Source organism: Rhinatrema bivittatum, chromosome 5 (assembly GCF_901001135.1).
Source record: "Rhinatrema bivittatum chromosome 5, aRhiBiv1.1, whole genome shotgun sequence".
NCBI classification, from domain to species: Eukaryota; Metazoa; Chordata; class Amphibia; order Gymnophiona; family Rhinatrematidae; genus Rhinatrema; species Rhinatrema bivittatum.
The window spans coordinates 269,618,573-269,633,144 of record NC_042619.1 but is presented as its reverse complement, the minus strand read 5'-3'; the positions used below and the strand labels follow the sequence as shown (position 1 = coordinate 269,633,144).

Sequence of the window (14,572 nt, the reverse complement as noted above, 5' to 3'; positions counted from 1 at the left end):
TGATCCTGGCCCATTCTTCATAGAAAAGGGACAACCTCCCTCCTACCGCTTTCTACCAAAGAATGGACCTGCCTGATTTCACTGCAAAACCTTTCCTCCTCCCATCCCCTGAACGGAACCATCCTTGGAAGTCCTACAGGAACCCCAAAAGGACTGCTGCCGACCCGAAGTCTGTTTTTGCCCTGAACCAGAGACACTCTTGCCAGACTGAAACCGCCTGAAATCCCGAAAATGGGAGCATGGTAGAAAGGTCTTAGACTGCTTTCATATCCTCCAGCAACTTATTTCCCTTGGATTCTCCCAGATGTTTCACCAACTGCTCCGGGTCTTCTCCAAATAGCAGCTTTCCCTTGAATGGAAGATTACACAGCTGCGACTTAGACCACATGTACGCTAACCAATTACCTAACCATAGAAGTCTCCCGACTGCTGCTGCAGAGACCATATTCCTGGCTAACTTCCGGACCAAGCCATAGAGCGCATCCACCACATAGACCACTCTGATCTCCAGCCAGGCCACCTGCTTGGGATCCGTACCATAGCATCCTCCTCCTGTACTTTCTGCACCCAGCGCAAACATGCCCTCTGTATCAGGCTATCACAAATTGCCACCTGGAGGCTCAAGGCTGAAACCTCAAACATCCTCTTCAACTGGATTTCCAGCTTGCAGTCCCTGTACATCCTTCAGTGCAGCCGATCCCGCCACTGTGACAGTAGTCTTCTTAGTAACCACTGAGACCGCTGCATCCACATTAGGCAGCCTCAGCAGTTCTAAGGTCTCTTCCATCAAGAGATACAGCTTCAACATTGCCCTATTAACCTTCAAACCAGCCTCAGGAGTATCCCACTCCCAGTTTACCAGTTTTTTCACCTTCTTGGGCAATGGCAAAGCCTTTGGCAGTCCCCACAGGTCATCCAGCACTGGATCCACACCTTCATTAACAGAATCCTCCTTGGTGACCTTGATCCTCAGCTCATCCAAGACATGGGGAATGAGAGGCTTTAACTCCATTTTCCAGATCAACCGGATATCCTTCAAATCATCTTCTTTGGTCACCAGCATCCCATCCGGGTCTGCCACATCCTTACTCGCCCCTGGGTCATCAACCAGGTCGACCAATGCCAGGTCATCCCCTGAGTCATTCCCCAGATCTCCACCTGCCTCAAACGGATTGTCCAAGTCCCCGGCATCCTCAGAGGGTCAAGTGAAACTGAAGCGATGAAGCAAGGTCCCAGAACCCACCCCCATGGGCCATCTCAAACTTCTCTGTAGGGCACCGCACCTTCCCCCCCTAGTGGCCACTTTTCCGTCACTTCCCACCTAGCCAAATAGGCCTTGTGGAGGAGCAGTACAAAATCCACCAAGAAATCCTCCCCATCTGTGGCATTGTCCTCATCCTGCACTCTAAATCCTCTTCCAATGGCTGTACTATCGAGGAAAGAGGAGAAGGGGAGTCCCTGTGTCCTGCGGGTGCTAAAGACATTCTGCCTCGTGTCAGAAAATGCCGCTGCATTCTAAGCTCCCCCTTCCGGTAGCCTCTGACACCAGCCCTGCCGAGTGGATGACCCTCTGGCCGCCCGCAGCCTCTGTGGCGGTTCCCTCACCTCCTGAGGCAGTCAGAGCCTGAATTCAACTGTAGTCAGCGCAAGCCACAGGCCCGAGAAGTTTTGGCTGACTGCGATGCCGGCACCATCAAGCCTACCACGTGCAGCTGCGCTGAAGAAAGCTCTGCAACAGCCCTCAAACAGCTTCTTCAACCAGCCCCGGGACTCCTAGCAGCGGATACGATGGGCAACTCCTCCCCAACACAATTGCTGTCCTGCAGCTCTCAGGCCTGCACACAATCTGTCCCAGCTTCCACTCCTGAAAGTTTTTTTTAAAGCAACACAGCCCTAAACCACCAAGATACTTTCCTGCTTTCAGCCAGTGATCTGGGGAGAAGCTCTCTGAGGGACGAGGAAGCCAGGACCCCTAGCTGTCAGACCCCCAGGAAGATGCAGGCAGAGCCAGTATAGGGATTTTCAACTCCCTGCTCCAACTCAGGGATGGTCCACGAATGTACTTATCTCAAAGGAGCACAATTAAGCTCTGGAAATTGTTGCCAGAGGATGTGGTTAGTGTAGTTAGTGTAGATGGGTTCAAAAAAGGTTTAGATAAGTTCTTGGAGGAGAAGTCCATTAACTGCTATTAATAAAGTTGACTTACAGCATGGCCTCTGCTATTACTGGCATCAGTAGAGGAAAATTGGTTCTTACCTGCTAATTTTCGTTCCTGTAGAATCACGGATCGGTCCAGACTCCTGGGTTTTGCCTCCCCTCCAGCAGATGGAGACAGAAGTTTTAACGGACTCTGTCCTATACCCCTGAGGTGCCACCTAGAGTCTGTCAGTATTACACTGTACCCAAGCAGAAAGATTAATGCATAACTTCCACATAAACAACCTCCAATGAACGAAACCATGCCCATACTCTTTCCTTGAAAAGGGGGGCATTCAGTAAACTTGCAGAAATATGACTAACTACCGGCCGAGCAACTCTCCGTTTTCCCATGGGCGGGACTCTGGACTGATCCGTGGTACTACAGGAAGGAAAAATTAGCAGGTAAGAACCAATTTTCCTTTCCCTTTACGTACCTGGATCAGTCCAGACTCCTGGGATGTACCAAAGCTTCCCTAACCAGGGTGGGACTGAGAGAGTCCCGCTCAGAGTACTCTGGCCCTGAAGGAACCGGGCTCAGGGGCCCGGACATCTAGACGATAATTCCTGGCAAAAGTGTGTGTAGATTCCAGGTTTCTGCCCCACAAATTTCCTGCGGCGACACCTGACGACATACCGCCCACGAAACTGCTTGCAAACGAGTAGAATGAGCTTTAAGACCAACCAGAATTGGACGGCCCTGATCAAGGTAAGCTGAAACAATAGCTTCCTTTAGCCAGCATGCAATAGTGGCCCTTGAAGCTTTATGACCCCTCCTGGGTCCACTCCACTGAATGAACAGATGGTCCGAAAGACGGAAACTGTTCGTGACCTCCAAGTAACACAACAACACCCTCTTTACATCAACTTCCTTAAATCCCTAGACTATGGAGTAGAAGAATCCAGACCCGTGAAAGAAGGGAGCTCCACTGACTGATTCAAATGAAAGGACACCACTTTCGGAAGAAAGGAGGGAACTGTTCTTAAGGAGACTCCTACTTCAGAAATCTGTAAGAAGGGCTCCCTGCAAGATAAGGCCTGAAGCTCGGAAACACGCCTTGCTGAGGAGATAGCCACAAAAAAAATGACCTTCAATGTCAGATTCTTCAGGGTCGCTTGTTTCAATGGCTCAAAAGGAGCATTACAAAGTGTGCGGAGAACTAGATTGAGCTTCCACGAAGGACAGGTGTTCCAGACAGGACGACTCAAATGCTTAGCCCCTCTCAGAAAGTGAGCCACATCCGGATGAGATGCTAGCGCAACCCCCTGCACCTTTCCACGAAAATAACCAAGGGCTGCCACCTGAACTCGTAGGGAATTAAACGCCAACCCCTTGGCTAATCCAGCCTGAAAAAAATCCAGAACATCCAAAATTGAAGCCCTGAACGGCTACACTTCATGGTCTAGACAGCAGGATTCAAACACTCCCCAAACTAACGTACGCCATGGAGGTAGAAGTTTTACGGGAATGTAAGAACGTGGCAATAACCGCATTCGAGTAGCCCTTACTCCTTAATCGCTGCCTTTCAAAAAGCCATGCCGCTAGACAAAAGCGATCTACCTCTCCGAAACAAACGGGGCCTTGTTGCTGGAAATTCAGAGATGGCTGAAATCTCAGCGGACCGTCCACTGCTAGATTCAGAAGGTCGGCAAACCACGGACGCCTCGGCCACTCGTATTACCTTGCCCAGATGAGCTTCGATGTGGCGCAGAATGTTTTCGACCAACGGCCATGGCAGAAAGATGTACAAACAGAACGTCCTTTGGCCAGGGAAGGACTAGAGCATCTACCCCCTCTGCTCCTGTTCCCGTCACAGACTGAAAAAGCGAGGAGCCTTGGCATTGCGGCACGTCACCATGAGATCCATGGAGGGCATGGTCCACTGTGTGCACAGAAGATGAAAGGCCTCTTCGGAGAGTTCCCACTCCCCCGGGTCCAACTGGTGGCGGCTGAGAAAATCTGCTTGCACCATTGTCCACCCCGGCAATGTGAGAGGCCGCAATCTTGTAGAGGTGTTGCTCCGCCCAGTTGATTAAAAGCTGAGCTTCTGCCGCCACCAGACGACTCCTGGTCCCCCGATTGATGTAAGCCACCTTCATCGCCTTGTCTGAGAGTACCCTCACTGATCATCCCTCTACTAAAGGAAGGAGGGCCTGCAGCTCCAATTGAACCGCTTTGATTTCCAACTGATTGATCGACCAGGAGGATTCCTTTGTCCATTGGCCTTGCACTGCCATTCCTTGACAAACCGATCCCCACCCAGAGAGGCTGGCATCGGTGGTTACCACTATCCAGGAGGGAATTTCCAAATCCACCCCCCCCGCCGTAAATTGTTTGGACACAGCCAGCAAAGAAGGCTGGACCGTGCCGAATCAGTCAGTGGGAGGAGAAGATGAAACTGTTCGGAGAGTGGATTCCTCCGGGAGAACAAGGCTGACTGAAGAGGACGCATATGCACAAAGGCCTAAGGCACCAGTTCGAGAGTGGAAGCCATTGAACCAAGGACCTGCAAATAATCCTAGACCCTGGGACGAGGCATGGATCGCAAGGATTCCACCTGAGTGAAAAGCTTGGACAATCTTTCCTCTGTAAGAAAAACCTTTCCCAAGATAGTGTCGAACCGAGCACCCAAAAACTCCAAGGACTAGGAGGGAACCAGGTGACTTGTCGGGGTTGACCAACCAACCCAACGAGCTCAACATCTGTAGCACCCTCTGCACCGCTGTTCTGCAAAGGTGTTCTGACTTCGCTCGAATCAGTCAATCATCCAGGTAGGGGTGTACCAGAATCCCCTCATTTCGCAGGGCCGCTCCACAACCACCATCACCTTGGTGAAGACTCTGGGCGCTGTCGCCAGACCAAATGGTAGAGCACAAAATTGAAAATGATGCCCCAGGATCACAAACCGCAAATATTTCTGATGATCCGGGCGTATAGGAATGTGAACATAAGCTTCTGTCAGATCCAAAGATGCTAGAAATTCCCCTTTGTGCACAGACGCTATCACAGAGCGAAGAGTTTCCATCCGAAAACGAGGCACCTTTAGAGTCCGATTGACTCTCTAAGTCTAGGATGGGACAGAAGGTGCCCTTCCCCTCTTCGGCACCATGAAGTAGATGGAGTAGCGCCCTCGCCCTTGCTCTCCTGCGAGAACCGGAACTATGGCACCTAGGTCCTGTAACCGCCGCAGAGTGTCTTGTACCGCCCGGCATTTTTGGTGGTACCCACATGGGGAAACCATGTATCGCTCATGGATCGGCCGAGCAAAATCTAACACGTAACCGTATTCTACTATACTGAGGACCCACTGATCTGAGGTTAAGTTGGTCCACTCTTCTAGAAAAAGGGATAACCTCCCCCCTATTCTTGGGACATAAGAGTGGACTGGACTCGCTTCATTGCGCTGACTTGGGACCCCCATGAGATTGTGGGGCTCCATCTCTGGAAGGCCGGCACCCTCAAAAGGACTGATTCCAAGAAGATTGGCGGCCGGGACCCTGTCGAAAGGACGAACTGGCGGACCTAGAAGAGCGAAACAGTCTATTTCCCCGAAATCTCGCCCGTTGAGGAAAGGATCCTCTCGTCCTGGGTCTATCCTCTGGCAACCTATGGACTTTATTCTCCAATTGTCCTCCAACTGTTGCCCGAAAAGCAGCTCACCCTTGAAGTGTAAGGAACCCAGTTGAGCCTTAGACGAAACATCCGCAGCCCAGTGTCTAAGCCAGAGGAACCTGCGGGCAGACACGGCCGAGACCATAGTCCTGCCAGAAGTCCGTAACAGATCATAAAGCGCGTCAGCACTGTAAGCTACCGCCGCCTCCAGGTGCTCCGTTTGCACTGCCTCACTCGCAGAAAGGGATGCTGCTGCTTGCAAATCCTGCACCCAGCGGAGACTGGCTCATAGCGCAAAACTGCTGCACATAGCAGCCTGGACCCCTAGAGCGGAAACCTCAAGAATCTTTAAGTTGCAACTCCAATTTGTGATCCTGCAAATCCTTCAGGGCAGTGGCTCCTGTTACCAGGATGGTGGTTTTCTTGGTCACTGCCGAGACCGCGGCGTCCACCTTAGGGACCTTAAGGAGGTCCAGCGCTTCCTCTGGAAGCGGGTATAACTTGTCCATAGCCCGACTTACCTTTAAACCAAGGTCCGGAGTGTCCCACTCCTTAAACAAAAGATCTGTAACTGGCATATGAAACGAAAAGGATCGAGCTGGACCCCTGAGCCCCACCATCACCGGATCCATAGCCCCAAACCTTGAGTCCTCCGGAGGAACCTCAATGCCCAGCTCCTCCAGAATGGCTGGGATAAGTGGATGCAGTTCATCCCTTCTGAACAGGTGGACCACTTTGGGATTATCGCCCTCCACTAGTGGCGTGCCCATTGGCTTGGCCAGCTGGAGCTGGTAATCCTGATCTGCATCTGGTCCCTCACCAGGGGCTTGTGGAGGGGACTCCCCTTCATCCGCACTGTCCGTATCTGAACTGTCCACCGGACCGGAGAGGGCGTCTGGCCTTGGGGGCTTCTATGCCACTGTGTGACTTGGTAACACCTCTGGAGTGATGAGGCTCCTATCCCAACCCCAGCGATGCTGGGATCTCTTAGTACCCTGGCTCTTTGCTGCTTTCCATGCTTTGAAGGCTTTATGCAGCAACAAAACAAAATTGGAGGAGAACGAGGAAGATGACTCATCCGAGTCTTTCCCCTGTTCCTCCTCTGAGGAAGAGATCTGAGCTGCCTGCAAGTCTCCCCCCCCCCCCCCAGGGGCAATAGGATGCGGCGAAAGAGGTGGCGGGGAGCTGCCCTCCCCCAGGGCAGCCGTCTCCTGCTCCCTGAACATTCGCAGTAAGGCTTCAGTACCTGCGCTGAGGAGAAAAGGGTCCTGAGACTGCTACAGAAATTCTGCCCTCCCGGGGTCCCTGCGTGCTCTAGAGCTGCTGCAATGCGATTTTGCTGGAATTGGCTTCCCCAAAGAGCCTTCCCTTCCCGACAAGCAACCGGTACAAACTCCGGCCTGCAGGCCACACCATGCGGCATAATCCCTGAGCTAAATTAGTATCGGGGCCCAATAAAAGAACCAGCGTGACCAAGACAAACCCCTGGGAGCTCGTAGGAACTGAAAAGGACGGCGAAAACAGCATCGGAAGGAAAGAAGGGCCAAAAGAGACCGCTAGGCCGGCTCAGAAATTAAATAAATCAGCTCAGCATTGTTTTTTTCCTGTGTGCAGGTCTTCAGAGGGTGAGTGAACCGGGCTCCCCAGTATCACCCTCAGCCGCGGGCAATTACAGGGCTCCCAACCCTCTGCTACCAGGTCCCACCAGGACCTAGCAACCCCCTAGGAGGCTTAAAGAGATATCTTCTCTCTTTGTTTATTTTTTATTTTATTTTACTAAATCCTTGTCTTTTCAAGATTCCCGAAGGAACGAATACCAAACTAAAAACCTAAACCAAACCCAGACTTTTGCACCTCCACCATCTGCTGGAGACAGAGAAATACTGACAGACTCTAGGTGGCACCTCAGGGGTATAGGACGGAGTCCGTTAAAACTTCTCTGTCTCCATCTGTTGGAGGGGAGGCAAAACCCAGGAGTCTGGACTAATCCGGGTACATGCAATGAACATGGGATCTTCTTGGTGTTTGGGTAATTGCCAGGTTCTTGTGGCCTGGTTTGGCCTCTGTTGGAAATAGGTTGTTGGGCTTGATGGACCCTTGGTCTGACCCAGCATGGCAATTTCTTATCTTTCACTTCTTTTTTTTTTTTTTTTTTAAGTAATCTCGCTCAGACTGCAGATTTGCACTTCTAGAATCTGCTGGAGACAGAGAAATATGGAGGGAATGCAGGTGGCACTCTTGTATATGAAGCAGTGCCTCAAAAGTTTTTGTTCTCTGCCTCCATCTGCTGGTAAGGATGCAAAACCCATTTGTCTGGACTACGAACAGAAACAGCCATTCTGCTCCCTACTCCCCTCCTGACTCACAATGCTGCTAGTTGCTGCAGAGACAGAAGGCAGGAGCTGCAGCAGGGATCAGAAGCTTTTCTTAGCCCATCCTTGCTCTATTCCTCCCCCTTATCTGCCATCAGCAGCAGTGGAAGATAGGAAGGGAGGGAAGAGGTGAGGGAGTTAACAAGACAGCAAAAGGAGAGCCAGTCATCTTGCTACTCCTGCCCCACCTATCCTGTCCAACCCCTCACCCCATTTGCTGCTTGGGAGTCAAGGGCTCTTCTCTGGTCTACTGGGAAGGGACTGCAGTACACACTGCCCCAATCCCATCAGCTCAATATTTGGGATTCAGCTGACAGCAGAGGGGAGGAGTGAGTCACCCACAGGTCCACTCAGGCCAGAATGGTTTCTGGTAAGCAAAAGGAGTGAAGGAAGAAGAGGATGAATAGAACTGATGAATACTTGGAGGGGAAGCAATGATGAAGTGAATGTTGGGGAAGGCAAGGGGTGTGAATTCTTGAAGGAGAAGGTGAATGCTTCTGGGGCAGTAATATGAAAATGGATGAACACTGCAAGGGCCGGGGAGAGAACGCCATAAGATGGAGTTTATGCTGTGGGGGAGATAGGAGAGGGTGAACATTGTTTCCTACCCTATCTCCCTGAAGTCAGCAATACAAATTGGACTGTCTGGCACCTTATTCCTCTCCAAGGTCCATGCTGATAACTGTTCTACAACAGATACAAGGGGACCAGAGCTAGAATACCATGTGGGGGAATTGCAGGTGGCATAAGAGAGCCAGGGATGGGTGTAAAAAGGATTCAAAAGAATAGGAAAGAGTCAGTAGAGGGAGTATGTGTGCAAGAAAGCCAGAATTAGTTATTTGGGGTGGGGAGGGATGAAAAAAAGAAATGGGGTCAGGATGAGCAGAAATAGTGATGAGTGTGTATCTGGCAAAGGGTGAAGGGGAGGAAGAGATCATGAGAATGGGCGACAGAGCCATAGGTAGTGAAGATGGAAGGGAGAGCGCGAGAGTAAGAAGGGGTAAAAGATAATAGAGCCAGAAGGCGTGATGGCATGGTGGATATGGTAATAGGCGGAAGGGGGGGGGCAGGGGGCTGGAAGTCAGAGAATGCAATTGGGAGGTGACAGACATACATTGGGGGGGGGTCAATGCTTCTGGGAAGAGAGACTTCAAATATAGGGTGACTGTTGGGAGCGAAGGAGTGTGTCAGAAGTAATAGTGGAAGGCATACGCAAGAGAGCTGAAGAGGAGGGGGGGTCAGAGGAAGAGAGAAAGTAAGGAAGGGGTGGAGCAGAGGAGAGAGTAAAAGTGGGTGAAGGCAGAGGGCAAAGAGGCGCAAGGGGTGGGATGGGACATGTTAACGTTAGGGCCTCTGACCCCGTTTTCTTGTGGGGGTTGGGGACTGCTATGCTGGGGCTGCCGAGAGACAGATAAGAACAAGATGGGGGAAGAGAGAGAGACCGATGGGACAAGAGGGAAAAACCCTGGGCAGAGGATATGGAGAAAGAGAGATGCTAGTCAGAGGATGGTGGGACATCACAGAGGAACTGAGAGAGCGATGGGAGGATTGAGAGAGATCGCTAGGGACAGGGTGGGAGAGAGAAAGAGTGTGACTGGTGGGGAGGATTTAGAAAAAGGACTGGTAAGCACAGGGTGAAGGGAATGAAAGTGAGACTGGTGAAGAAAAAGTGGTAGATTGAGAGAGAAACTTGGGGAGACATGATGGAGGGGGTTGAGAGAGAATGGAATTGAGAGAGGTGGTAGAATAGAGAAAAACTCCTGGGAAGAGGATGGGATTGAACCTGGTAGGGACAGGGTGGACAGATTTAGAGAGAGAGATACTGCAGGAAGGGCGGGGGGGAATGGACTCCTCCTCCCCCAACACTGCCCTCTTCTTTTGAAAACCTGAGACTCTGATACTATGCATTCTGATTCTTTGGCCACCCCTGATCTAGAGGAATTACATTTTTCATACCATTAATCAGAATGCTTCAAGACTGCCACACTTGTAACTATACCAGTCTAAATTTCAGGTAGCCAATGAACATCTGTATATGACAAGTAGATGTGCTTGATGGCTGCTGTAATTCTGAGAGCAGCAGACGCCACGGGGGATACTGCTTAGGGAGCACAGTCAACATGAACCCAACACAGACACGACAGACAGAGAAAAGGAACCCTATAAAGTATCCCACCCATGCCTGTGACAACCAAGGGTTTGTAAAACGTATTGAGGATTGGCAGAAACTACAGCAAACTTGGCTTAGATGGCAGCATCTCTCATAGGACAGCCATTTGATCAAAGCCTTCAGCTTCCTCGCCTCAAGAGCACAGGTAACACCAGAGGACAGACTGACACCCCCCCCCCCCACCTCCAAATGAATTAATGGTAAATGGAGTTTATCAAACGGAAAAGTACAGGTAAGTGGCTAGAAAGTCAAAGATCCAGGACGTCCATTCACTAATGGCTGCCTGACCCCCCTCCCCCCCAACAAGGATCATAACTTTCCCCAGGAATCACAGAGGGTTTAGGGCTCTTGGGAGCAGAGACGTCATAGTCACACCATGACACCTCTCACATGTACATCACTAGTAACAGAAGCAACTCTTACAAATCAATGCCCTAAGCCAAATCTGTGAGCCTAAGTGGCAATACTAGAAACATCTAGCTTTGCTGAAACACAGAATTTAGTCACCAATAATCAGAACAAAAACAGGCAAGCATCATGAGGGGGTTTTCTTCCCATTCCATGGGAAGCTCTCTCTGTTTAAAGGTTTTGAAAGTTCTTCCTACTTCATTATGCTCCCCGGGAGAAGTCGGGTGCCTCTATAGTGCTCCTCCTCCGAACCTCATGCAGGCAGTACGCCGACTCTGCAGACCCAATCAATCTAGATTTCAGGGAATTTTGTTTAATGTTTGAATGTAAGGGGCATGACCATAATAAAAAAAAAAAAAAAAACAGCTACACACATCTTTAATTCACCACAAAAATATAGGAGATTAAAATGTTTTAAAAATCTAGTCAAAGCAACAGACCTATGCAGGAGTCTTAAGAGAGGGAGCAGGCCATATTTTGAGGGATCCTGCTTGCCTATACCACTGCTAAATCGCTAAGACAAGCAACAGACATCGCTCAGAGATGGGCGAGAAGATGTACCTACGAGACAGACTGACGTTCTTAAGTCTTGTTTGCAAGGCAGGGATTCATTCAACGCATCAAAGCCTACAAAGTGAGCTCCCCCCTCTCCGGATGAATAAAATCATTTGACAACGCAGTGGGTCATCTCTTATCTCATGGAGAAAAGCAACTGGGTGTGGATCTGAGATGATTAGCTTACAAAAGGGAGGTGAAAGGATGGAAGAAATTTAAAAAAAAAAAAGTCATGCCGCAAGAAAAGCATCAACATTCTGCAGAGTTACCTGCGTGAGCTGGCGTGGAGAGCGCAGCAGGAGAAAACTCATCCAGAAGATCAGGAGCAGCTGGGTTAGAAAGCAGGGAGCAGTCAAGGAGAGAGTCGTCCCCAGTGAGAGAATCTGAATCCAGGAGGCATCAACAGCATTAAACAGCAAACGAGAGGAATGCGTCAGTACCCCCGGCTACACCCAAGCCACAGAGAACGGAGAGAGAAGAGAGTTTGCAGAAGCAGTTCAAACGGAAGAGACGTGCAAGGTTGTGTGGGAAACAAAAGCAAAAAGAATACCCCCAAAAGACATGTAAGACATGTCCCCCCCCCCCCATCTATTTGAAATTTCTCTTCAGTTTCTCCTCCTCAGGGGGTGTGGGAGGAGATAGGAGGTAGGGTAGGGAATCCCAGTCATTGCACAATATATGGACACCTAGAGATGGGATACAGGAATTAGAGAGGAGAGAAAACAAAAGGGTGGAGAGCTCCCCCTCCACGCTGGCTATGAACGAAAGTGGCTTGAGGGCAGGTTTCATCTGGAGAAAGAGAGCGCCAGGCAGATACGTATCGCTATCCACAGCACTACTCTGGCAATGAAAGTGGGCAGGTTCTTATCCACCATCATACGCTGTGTTTCTGCCCCGAGGATTCAGTTCTCATTTTGCCTTCCACACAACATTTCAGAGTAGGCGTGGGGAATGAAAGCACCTTGGGTCCATGGCAGTGCTGCAGGAGCAGTGTGTGCACACGTAACATGGGCCAGGAATAAGGCTGCTGGCTGAACTAGGGGGGGGGGGGGGGGAAGTGGGGTGTAGCATAGTTCCTCCCCTCCTATGGCTTGTCTATGCTTAAAAAAAAAAAAAAAAAAAAGAACAAAACTATATTTAAGACTGACATGTACTGGGTGGTTTCCTCCACAAAAGGGATATCCCACCACAGCACTTCCCTTGGTTTCTCTCCTGGGACCTCAGTGCTGCAACCCCAAAGCCCCTCCCTGCACACACCCAGGAAATCTCGGTACAAACCTGTCCGGTTTGAAGCCACAGAGTCGGTCTGGGACACAAGGCGCTGAGGCATTGGGGGTTCCAGTCCAGGGATGAGGCTCTCAACAGCCACCTCTGCTTTACCTTTCACAGCGAAGAAAATCAGGTTCAGCGGCAGGGGACATGACAAAATCTGAGCACAGCAAAAGCTTCCCACAGAATCATTTACAGTGAAGCAAAGGCCACAGAGCATAAAGTGGCCTCGTGCTCGATTTCTCTGTGGATGTTCTGGAAACTTCCAAATCTACCTGCATGGTAAATGTTTGTGTTCTTCTTTAACAGTCATTACTGTGGAAATGAAAGGCTATAAAGCGAAGACCGTGTTCTTAGCGGCATGAGAGTCAGGCCACAGAACAGCCATAGGCACCACCCAGAGATCCCATTCTTGCAGAATATCCTGCAAGTCACTTTGACAACCTCTGACTGCTCAAAAAACAGAAGGTCTTATTTATGCCTCGTTTCAATTTTAAATGAATGCAGGTATGTGGGTAGGAGGGGGGCGTGAACAGAACATTCTTCTGGGGGTTCTCCCCCCCCATTTCACAGCAAATCTTTCTCTGGGATGAACAAACAGACTTATTACGGCAAGTTGTGCCTCATCCTACACACCAAGGCCAGGGAACCAGCAACTCCTGAGCTCTAGTCTCAGCTCTGCTGCTGCGTATCCCTCAGGGTTTCCTATCCCCACTCTAAGATACTGTAATGTCTCTACGTTGGCTGTATGCAAACCTAAGATACACTTAAGAGATTGTAACGTTCACTACTGCCCTGTAAAGCTTCAGTAACAGGATCAGCGTAGTGTAGTGTGTACGGTGGGTCACGTAAAACCTCCCAATTCTTCTGGAGGGGGGAAGGAAGGGAGAGGGTGGGAACCTCGCCCTAGAGTCACGTGGCACACCACGCATGTCCTGCACTCACATGGCATGATTTCCCAGTGATGTGGCAAGCTCGTTTCTGTAGGAGACTGCGTTTGATTCTGTACAGTGCCATGTACAGTCTGCTCAACAAACGAAAGGCTCACATTATTCCTTAAGTGCACTGAGCTAAGCATGCAAAAACTGAGCACATGACAGAACAGCAAATGCCGAGCCATAAACATTACCATTCATAGCGTCTGAAGTGCTACCGAAGGGGTCACTCAGAGGTAAGAGGTCAGGGAGCAGAAGCGTGGGTTCGGGAGACTTGAGACCCTCAATCAGTTTCTCTGGGTTAAGCAGGAAGCAACAATCAAAGAAAAAAAAATATATATAGCAAACAGAGTAGGCTTATAGGCTCGAAGACTGTGTGAATGCAGATATGTCTGATAAATATTCATGGTGAAGCTCCAGTAACCCAGATCACTTTCTCTTGGGGACCGGAGCTGCCTTTCTAGTCTTTGCCAGGCAGCCCATGTGAGGCATGCCTGGTTACTGCAGACATACTGCAGGAGGGGAGTGGGCTACTCCATCAATTAATGGAATTGGAAAGATTAACAAGGTTTCTGCATATATTCTGCTCAACAGCGCTCAGCTAACCTCTGGCCAATCAAGAGGGAATCTCCAATGCAGTTAGGCTAACAGCAGCTGCTTTAAACCCTGAGAGATCTTTCATATGCTGCAGTACCAATACACAGCAGTGCCGAAAAAAGGGACTTAGCAGGTTGCATTTTATTTTAGAAGCCAATGCTATAAAATTTAATGATGCAAAAAGTGAGATTAAACACTCATCATACAATGAAATTCAGCAATCTGATTGGTCAGAGGTTTAGGTTTGGCCCTACAGTTCCATAGCATGACATCACAAAGCCCACAACTAAAAGAAAGGCTAGCTTGCATGCATTGTATTCATTATCTATCCAACTAGGGTCTGCTCTCCCCCTAAGTAAATAGTTTTCACAATACTGAGATGGCACTCCAAAATCCCCAGGGCCTAACTCTAGATGGCCATTGCCTTTGGATGTGCCAGATCAGCTGGACAGCTACA

At 49.9% G+C, this 14,572-nt stretch overlaps 1 protein-coding gene across 16 annotated transcripts in view; it reads right to left on the bottom strand.

The window, feature by feature from the left end:
* The window catches only part of AAK1 (AP2 associated kinase 1), a 128,299-nt gene that overhangs the window by 30,782 nt on the left and 82,945 nt on the right, over positions 1-14,572 (bottom strand). For 5 of the 16 annotated variants that reach the window (XM_029604012.1, XM_029604014.1, XM_029604013.1 and 2 more), the window contains 3 exons: positions 13,713-13,814; positions 12,593-12,694; positions 11,584-11,697 (listed from right to left, as the gene is read on the bottom strand). The exons of 4 other annotated variants lie outside the window; for them this stretch is intronic. In XM_029604012.1, the coding sequence (XP_029459872.1) occupies positions 11,584-11,697; positions 12,593-12,694; positions 13,713-13,814 (318 nt within the window). The remainder of the gene's footprint in view (positions 1-11,583; positions 11,698-12,592; positions 12,695-13,712; positions 13,815-14,572) is intronic. 7 more of the 16 variants (XM_029604020.1, XM_029604022.1, XM_029604025.1 and 4 more) reach the window with 3 other exon arrangements.